Source organism: Meleagris gallopavo, chromosome 14 (assembly GCF_000146605.3).
Source record: "Meleagris gallopavo isolate NT-WF06-2002-E0010 breed Aviagen turkey brand Nicholas breeding stock chromosome 14, Turkey_5.1, whole genome shotgun sequence".
NCBI lineage: Eukaryota > Metazoa > Chordata > Aves > Galliformes > Phasianidae > Meleagris > Meleagris gallopavo.
Window position 1 is genome coordinate 11,154,849 of NC_015024.2, and position 9,580 is coordinate 11,164,428.

The 9,580-nt window shown below is 46.8% G+C and overlaps 1 protein-coding gene across 3 annotated transcripts in view; it reads right to left on the bottom strand.

Moving 5' to 3' along the window:
- Positions 1-527: 527 nt before the first annotated feature.
- The window catches only part of CCDC36 (coiled-coil domain containing 36), a 19,266-nt gene continuing 10,213 nt past the window's right edge, over positions 528-9,580 (bottom strand). For all 3 annotated transcript variants that reach the window (XM_019620165.1, XM_019620164.1, XM_010718597.2), the window contains 4 exons: positions 9,408-9,456; positions 8,674-8,761; positions 3,421-3,524; positions 528-2,915 (listed from right to left, as the gene is read on the bottom strand). In XM_019620165.1, coding sequence (XP_019475710.1) covers positions 2,013-2,915; positions 3,421-3,524; positions 8,674-8,761; positions 9,408-9,456 — 1,144 coding nt within the window. In that variant the 3' untranslated portion in view covers positions 528-2,012. The remainder of the gene's footprint in view (positions 2,916-3,420; positions 3,525-8,673; positions 8,762-9,407; positions 9,457-9,580) is intronic.

A 9,580-nucleotide genomic window follows, 5' to 3' on the forward strand; every position in this document is an offset into this window, starting at 1 on the left:
GCAGCTCCCGCATCCCCGTGCCGCCGGCGCTCTCCCGCTCTGCCCGGTGACTGAAGGCCATCTCCGCACTGCGTGTGCGTGTCTGTGTCCCGTGCCACCTGGGTGCCACCGCACCCCAGCGGGTCACCCCCACGTCCCCATGGAGGCGGCCAGCGCGGGGGGAGCACCGCTCACTGCTCTCCATCCCAAAATGCTGCTCACGACCCCTCTGTGCCCGTGGGGTCCCCAGCACAACCCTGCTGCACTTAGGCCCCGGGGTGTGCCGTCCTTGGGGCTCGCAGCAGAGGTCCCTCCAAGCTCAGCAGTGTGCTGCCGGGCTGGCAGCAGTGCAGAATGGAGAGCACCAAGTCCTCCTATCCCCAAAATGCAGTGAGAACCTCAGCCCCCCCGCAGCGGGTTTCACCCACTGCAAATTGCTGCACTCTTGGGAGAGCAGCTGCAGAAGGGAAATGTAAAAGGAAGAAGGGCTGTGGGCAGCTGTCACGCTGTCTGTTCACGTGCTGAAATGGGATATCACCTCTCCTGAAAAAAAAAGCAACCAGTAGCGAGAAATGAGACATTTGCAAAGAAACAACGTGTTTATTAAAGCTGGGCAAACGATCCCAGCCTTCCCCTGCAGGATGAGAGCACTGCGCCATGTGGGTTCGTGGCAATAGACCGCTTCTGTCAATATTGAAACGCTTGTTTCACCAGCAGCAGCTCAGATCAAAGATCAAAAGGGCAAAAACATTTGAAGCTGTGGAAACAGATCCACGGCTGGTGACCCAGCGAGATCTGCTCTGTTTGCTCCTGGGGCTGCCGAGGGCTCGAGCTATTTATCCCAGGCTGGTGGTGAGGTGGTCCCTCCTCACTCAACATCTGCACAGCTGGGATGATCCTGAGCCAAAGAACTACATCTAAAGGATGAGAAATATCCATCAGTTACTGAAGGTGTTGAATTTCGACTTTGCTTCTTTGGGCTTCTGTCTGAGAGCCATCCTTGACAAGTTTAAGATGGACACGTCCTTTATTCATGAAGAGAGACATGAGACTACTATGGTAGAAACTAAACAACATCCTGAATTTCCTGAAACAAAGTTCAGCCTCAAGGGAGAAGCACAGCAGTCCATGCACTGGGTTGCTGGGACTTTGCTTTCCTCAGCCGAGCCCGTATCCACCCGAAGCTCAGAAACAGCTCCTGGGGCAAACCTTAACCTTACCAAAACCAGTCAGAAAAAGACCCCTACTTTCTAGGGAGCCAAAAGTCAGAACTTTCAGACATGCAAACCAAAACAGAGACTACGAGTAAGAGAGGAGTGAAAGCCTCCAGCTACAAAGATGTTATTAGAGGTGTAGGGCTGAAAGTCTCAGCCGAGTGCAGGCACTTCTCTGCTGCACGAACACAACAGTAAGCAGAGCCCGGGGCACTTCTGGTGGGGGGTAAAATAACTCAGGCCCACGCAGCTTTCCAAGCCTCAGATCCTACGCTGTCCCTGAAGATGGATCTGAGCAGGCAGTGACATGCTTGGGTGCCAGGCAGGAGCCCTGCCTGTTTTCAAGGGGCTGTGCTCACACTCAGCCCTTCTCAGCAGTCCCAACAGGAGCTCCCAATATCAGCTGTAGGAGACTAAGCAGGAGGAATAAGCAGCAGCAGAGACAGCCATGTCTGCACTGGAGGCTCTGAAAACGAAACCCCTCAATCTGAATAATCACTATCAAAAACTAAGGAGCAACATTCTGTGCCCTGCACATTGCCAGGACACGAGTTGGTGGAGCCTGTGGAACAGCTCGCCTGCTTTTCACCTGTTCTGCACAGGGAGAACAGACTCTCCTGGGGAGAGGAATCCCAGAAATCCCTTCTCACACTGGAGAGTATCACTCTTTTTTGTTTTCCAAACTTCTCTTTCTTTGGTCTTCAAGTTGGAGCATGCTTTTTTTGGAGCACGGCACTGGCAGGAAACTCCTTGTAAGCCTGGGCTGAGCACTGCTGAGCATCTGTTGATGGGGAGCTGCAGGAATTGGGTTAGAGCTTGCTAAACTGAGAGCAACTGTGTATCTGGGAAAGCAATTTTTCTTGTGCTTCCCAACCCGATAATCCTCTTTGCTCTTACTTGCTTCAGCCCACCATCAGCACACCTGGCGAGCTCCCCTTTTCTCTTGCTGGGGTATGTTTTCTTCCTCTCCATTACTTTATTCCAGGCGATCCTTCCCAGCTTCAGCTTTGCCTTGTTCCCTACAGCTGTGTTCTCCAGCTCCTGATCTGTGGACGAGCTCCCATCTCTTTGCCCAGACATGTTGCTTTGCACGAAGAGATGGCACGCTTGAGGCTGCCTCTGTTGTGATGGTGTCACGGGTTTAAATCCTCCGGTACCTCTGCGGATTGCCTTCCTCAGAGGAGTGACTGGGGATATCTCCTGCAGTACGGGAATGTGCTTTTTCTGACCGTCCCCCAGAAACTGGCTGTTAGCACTGCACGCACACGGTTGGTGAGAGCAGCTCTGCGCTACCAAAGCAGATTCCACCTCCCCACCATACACAGCTGTAGCAACGGGGCTGACTTTGCTTTCAGAAGGTGTATTGAGTCCACCCTGAGGTGTCACGTCCCCAGTGACTCCGTGCTGCTTCCCTGCAGCAGACAGACCCAAGGAACTGCAGCCCCCCATACCATGGCAGCACGGCCAGTGTGCTTTCTGCTGACGTGGGGCACAGTCCTGGCATGTGCCAGGCGAGGTCTGAGAGGAGTTATCCACCATCCTGAGGGGGACTTTGGCACTGGTCACGAAGGTCTGCAGCTCAGCTAAGGCACTGGGGAGTTTCAGGGAGCGTAATTCTTCACACAGCTTCAGGTGGTGGTCACTGAGCTGAGCTGGCAGTGATTCCAGACCCTCCTTCAGCTGCAGGACACTGGATTTCACATCCGAAATCTCCACATCTTTCTGGGGGAGCAGTGAGCAGAAGCAGTAAACAATGCATTACAAAGTATGATAATTGGATTCAAAGAGGAAACTTTGGTACCATGCATCAGTGAGACACTTTAAGTTAAGACCCAATCTTAGCGATTTGCATCGCTCTATGTAAGACGTATTTATTGTGACCCAAAAGTGGACATCACTGCACCACCTCCTCCAGCAAAGGCACATGACAGAGCAAGAAAACAGTGCTTCACCGTGTGCCTGCCACCACAGGGCACTGTTGGGCTCCCTTCTCTCTGACCACGATTCCATTAGTGCTGACAACACTGTGTACCGCCTCCTGGGTAAGCATCAGACAGTATGTGGTCCAGAATTTGCATTTTAATATGCTTTCCCCATTCATTACAATAGAAACGGTCTACTTTGTAATCCTCTGTCTAAGGACAATGTAATATTCAGTTAATATTTTGAAGAAATTGGAGAAATTCGAAATGAAGATTCAGAATAAAAGATTAATTTCCCCACTTACAGCCGCCAGTCTCCTCTCCATCTCCAGCAGAGCCTGCTCCATTTGGCTTTTGTCTTCCAGGGCTTTCAGCACCATGTCACTGTGACTTTGAAGAGCATCTTGCACTAAACAGGCAAATCAATAAAAAACACATTTGGTCTTTCATTTGTAAATGTGAATAAAGCACTATCAATACTATCGCTACTTCTGCCACGGCTTGGCATGAAATACTTCACTGTGCTATGCAACCACAGCTGAGCTCTCCCCAAGCACCAAACAATGAACAGTGGGGTATGTGCTTAATGCAAAGCATTTGAATTTATAAGATGCTGAGTACAGGCCAAATCTCATTTACTGTGTTCTATTAATATGGCAGCTGGAGATGAAAGGCTGCGTGAAGCTGGAACACTTGGTTAGCTCAGCGCAAGGAAGGCTGAGGTGAACAAAGATTGCACTGGGAGAGGGACCACAATGTGCCTGGTTTACAGCTTACATGGAGGGGGGAAGATCCTTAGCAATCTTACAGAATCATAGAATCATTCAGGTTGGGAGACCTCTGTGACCATCCAGTCCAACTGTCCGCCCATCACCAATGCTGCCCACTAACCATGTCCTTAGGTAACACATCTCCCCTTCCCTTGATCCCCTCCAGGGACAGTGACTTCACCACTCCCTGTGCAGCCTGTGCCAGTGCATCTTTCTGGGAAGAAATTCTTCCTAATATCCAACCTGAAGTCTTCCTTTAAAACCATAAATGATGAAACAGAGGAAGAGATGCTCTCTAGCCATGTCTGCTCTTTCCTCTGAACAGCATAAGAAGGTGTGGATGCATGGCTAGGGCAGAGCGCTCACTGGTTCTCCCAAAACAGGATGCAGAGCCCTCCTAAAACAAAGTGTTCCCAAGCCAGCTGGGTGGGATAACCAAAACTCAGGTTTGGTTATCCTGGAATGCTGCAGTGTGCCCAAGAAAAAGATCAGTGCAGAGCGATGTTCCAACAAGTGGCTGCAAGAGCTCTGCAGTTAATTAATCCTCTTTTCCTTCAGATCCAATATGTTTGATTGACTGTGGTGTCTGCAGAGCTGAGAGCCCTGCTGAAGAGGTTCCTGCACGTGGTGTATTTATCTCAGCTCCTCAGGGCAGCTCCTCTCACCCCAGGGATGCTGTTCCCCCGCTGCAGCACCGCACGGTGCTCGGCATCACTTCTCCTCCTGCCCTGCTATTTTCATCAAGCTCACGGGAACTTAATTATCTTGGTGGCTCTGCCCTTCTGTCAAACTCGTGATGGAATTGGCCAGAGTTAAAAACTATTAAGGAGAGACAGGCAGAAGGGATTGTACACGCTTAGTTTCCATGAAAAAACAGAGACTTTTGAAAAGGTACATTTGGAAGGGAGAAAGAATGAGATGTGAGCAATTATGGGCTGGCGGGTTTGTTCTGCTGCCCAAGGTTTTAACTAGACTTAAAGGAAAGAGCAGCCAAAGATATGGAGGAAAATGGAACAAAACAGAACAAGAATTCATGAAAGGCAGATTGTGCCTGACTAATGCAATACCTGATGATAAGAGAGGTGAGTTGTTAGACAAAGGCAATGCAGTGGCCTTTGTGTAGATTCAAACAAAGCTTTTCATCGGAAATCATGTCATGAAAAAAGCTGAGAAAAACTGGAAAGTGGTGGCAGGAAGGGACAAACTCATGGGCCAGTCCTGCAGGAACCTGCTACGGTGACCTGGATGCAGGCGAGGCGGTGGGCAGCCAGCAGGTGACACAAGGCTGTGTGCTGGGTCACAGAGCAGCAAGGTACGGCTTCTGGAATGGGTTTGTAATGATGGAAGAGGTGTTTCAGTGGTTCCTTTCAGAGTCTGCATCTCTCTGGTTAGACCCCAGTGCTACTTGCACTATGTTTCTGGGAGGCTGCTGGCCCCCTGTAGGCCTGCAGCCCCACCGAGGGGAGGAAGGCAGCAGCAGCTGAGCGAGGAAAGCCCCTCACGTCACTCCATCCCATTCCAGCTGTACACAAGGAAGGCTTACCTCAGCTTGCTGCTCTTCCCCATATGCTTTCTTTTAATTCTGAATTATTTTTCAGGCTTTCTGATTTCCCTCGTCTATCTGTTCTTCCTCATGGTATCCTTGGTTTAAAAATAGCGTTGCATCCTCCGGGCTTGTGATCTGCACATACGTTTGACTCAGCACAGCATGCTGCGGGCAGGCTCCCAGCAGCCTTTGGAACGCGCTCCATTTGTACATGTAGGAGTGTTCTGCAGAAAAACCTCAGTACAGAGGAGGGGCACTTTCCTCCCTCGCTGCCTTCCGCACCAAGGAGCGTTCAGACTTGTCAAACATTATTAAACACAACATAAATGAGTGTTGATCTACGCCGAGAAAAAAAAGGCATTGAGATGGCTGAGGTATATCAGATCAAGAATCCTGCTAGTCAAACCTCTTGGCTTTGAAAATGATCAAGAACAGCTGCCTCAGAGAAAGTCTTCTTCAAATAAATCCTGCAGTGGATGGTTATTGAATAACTCAATCACAGAGGAAAAATCTTTACTCGGTTAATGAGTGGATTATGCACGGGCTTGTGCCTCTCTTCAAGTATTTCACTCCAAGCCAAGCAGCTTTTTCCAACCTGGAATGTTGCTGTGGTTGGGTTTGCTGTACCATTGTCTTTGAATGCTGCTGGTTTGCATTAATAACATAAGGAATGTGAAATCTGTCAGGAGAGAGAATGCTGCAGGTCCTCAGGGTTGGCGGTAGGTGAACCCGCCCAGTAAGCCCACCCTGCTGCCCAGTGCTGGGTTTTGTCAGACATTTGCATTGGCTCGTCCTCTCTAAGGGAAATATTGCCCATTATTCACCATCTTTGCTGGCAGGAGGGGCAGATTGTCAGCAGTGTGCTCGCTGGGAAGATGCTAAGAAGTGTTGCAGAGGATACGGCTGTTGTGAGTTGTCACAGCTGGAACTGCCAGATACCAGAAAAGCAAGGCAGTTCAGAGGGGGCTGAGCTGTGAATATGAGGATTTGATATATATATATAGAAGAAAGCTTTGATATAAATGTGAGTATATAAATGAAAATGAGGAAAATAAAAAAAGAAAGGAGTTACAGCAGCTGAGACCAGAAAGAGCGAGCAAATGGTAAGCCAGCAAGTCAACCAGAGAAACTCTTTACAAGGCAGAACTGAGAACACAGGTCTGCTTCCTTCTTTTACATCCCAGTGCACAGCACACTGAGATGTGTAAGGAACAGAGCAGCTGTGCTTCTGTGAAAGCTGCTCAGGCAAATGCTATCTCACTGATGGTGCCAGACGCAGCTCTATCCGCTGTGCATGCACATATGAACAAATGCACCAAAGAGAACAGTTTTTATCTCAGTGCAAAGAGCGTGCTAGCACAACAGCATTTGGAAGGATATTTTGAAAAATATTTTCTGTTTTCTTCTCACACTGTGGCTATGTAGACTCTGCCAAATGTATGTGCTGCTCACTGCTGTAAATGAGGCCTGTGACACTCCTGAAATGCTTCTAATGAGAATGTACTTAATTTCAAGCGATTTCTTTACTTTGCAGTGTTGTTTGAATGCCCTGTTGTACAACCTGTGTCTCTGAAGAGAGCCTCGTCATCTTCTGCATTCAGCTCCTCACATCAAATCCTCCGCCACCAATTGCTTAACACCTCTACCATGTCACCCACATCCCACGGTGCTGTATCATCAACCACTGCCATTCAGTGCTTCATTGGCTCTGAATTTAGTTCTTTGTCAGCTGAGTTTAGGAATTTTAGATGGCCTTTTTGAAGGAATTACCTCAGCTGGGATCTTTTCAAGGCACAAGTGTGGGCATTTATGTGGTGGGAACTTAATTATCCATCAGCGTGACACCAGTCAAATGGGAGTGTTTATCAGCAATTAACCAGTGACAGATGAACCTCCCAGAAATATAAAAAGAACAACATTGTGGAGTGTGTGATGATTTTCATTATATATTCAACATTCTGCAGCATGATACATTACAGAAAGTGCCAATTTCTCTTTTCAATTGCTTTGAAAATCTAGCAGCAGGCACCTCTGGGAGGTTTCTCATTTCATTCAAGGCACAGTTATTTAAAATGGTTACGGAGAAAAAAACAGGGCAGATGAGCAAATGGCAGAGAGCAGGGGGACTCATGAACAATAGATTTAATTTTCAGTGCCATGACAACAATTTCTGTGCTAGAGGTGTATGAAATTAGGCAAAGTCCTGCCTCAGAGTGGACAAGCTGAGACACTGAAGCAACTAGGGGATGGGCAAACACAAATAGGAAGCTTGCTGTGCTGGCCAAAGCAGACAGATTCTTGCTTACACTGAGGTCCCACAAAGAGCACTGCCAAGCACAGCAAGGGAGTGTTCTTACTACCACAAGATTGATGTTTTGAACACACGTGCTACCACAGCCTTGTGAAAAATGCATCAGACTCCCCTCCTCTTGCCTGAGAGAGCTGTGTTGATTTAAAGGGCAACTGTCAAAGCTGTGAGTCTTAGAAGCCACAGTTTGCTGCACAGATAAGATTCGACTGCTTTTGTGAAGGTCTTTTCCACTGTACTCAAAAGGTATATCACACATTTTGTACATGTTTTGAAGCTGTTTCCTTGTTTTTGCATAGAGCACAGTCCTGACAAAAAATAATGACACAATTAAAAATTACTGCACTCTCAAAAGCTCAGATCTAAGTCAAATTAGAAACAATTTCAGCAGTCTCCCTCAATAAAGACTGCTGTGACTAGCTAATTGCTGTTCACAAGTATTTTACATTATTGGCTTTTCTGGGAGATCATCCTTTCATCACAGTGCAAGTGCACCTCATGACTTGCTTTTTACCTAAGAGGAACCAGAGAGAGAAAACTGCAAACTACAGTGAAAACTTGAGAAGTCCTTAAAACCTGGATGTGGAAACATACGATATAAGTATCAACAGTATTTTTAGTGAGTACTTCATTAGTGTATCAGATACAACCTAAAAAATGACCGAGAACACAAACCATAGAGGTGCCTTTATCTATACACATATAGTGTCTGACCATACAGCACCTAAACTCTTTGACAAAAGACAGCAGAGAAAAGGTAAGTATAACAAGAATGGAAAAACCAAACCCATGCTGTGACTAAGCCTTTCTTGGCTCTTCACCCTTACGAGGAGCAGCTGTGAATGGCATGAGTCGCCTATTTCAGCCCAGCTTGGAGACATTCAGTAGTTTGACTGTGCCCTCTGCTGTTAGCAGAAGCACAGAAAGGACTCACGTGTCTTGGAAATGGTCTCCAGGTGAACAGAAATTGATTTGTTTCTTGAATTGAACTCTTTTTCAGTATTGTCCAAGCATGCTTGCAGCTGCAAGAGTGAAGGTAAGTGAGAAAATTATATGCTGTCATTTATTTGTTTGCAAAAATACAGCCTTAAAAGCTACAGAATAGTGGGCAACTGTCACTTCAGTTTGTCCATCCACTGGTTGCAACCCCAAAAGAGACCTGGAATGGCTCAAAAGACAAATGAAAGATTGCAGAAGTCTTAAATTATTTTATGATAGAGATATTAATCTAGTTAAAAAAAAAAAACCCAAACACTAATGATAACAGTTAAATTATTTATAAAAAGGAGGGGGGAGAAGAGACTTTCACCTTCAGACTGTGAGACTACACTGGATTACTTGTTCCTGAGAGAGAGGTACTGTCTTGAGGCAGGAGGAAAGAAGCCTTTGTATTTGCAGACAGCCATTACAGCCTATTCTTGCTCCCAAACCCCAGAGAAATTCCATTGCAGGCTCTGAGACAAGGCCCTAAGGCCTGTAACCCTAAGGATTGGCCACAAAGAGCATGGTATGTGCAAAAAGGATTGACATTTGTTGATCTGAGTATTTGTGTGCTCACAGCAAACAGTAAGCTAAGTCAAATATCAGTGAAGAAAGTGGGAGAGAATGAATGTTGAGTAGCATTTCTAATTCTTCCTTCTCCTGAGCTCTGAATTTGAATTAACTTACCCCTTGAAGCCTGTCGTTGATGCTGGAAATAAAGGTGCTTAACACTTCTCTAAAATGGAAAAAAAACAAAAACAGAACAGTTTATACTTGCTGTGTTTCTGGCTTTTAAGGTAGACGTGTAAGTTACTGAAGTAGTCAGAAATTGAAAATATCACAGTAAAAAGAAGTTTATA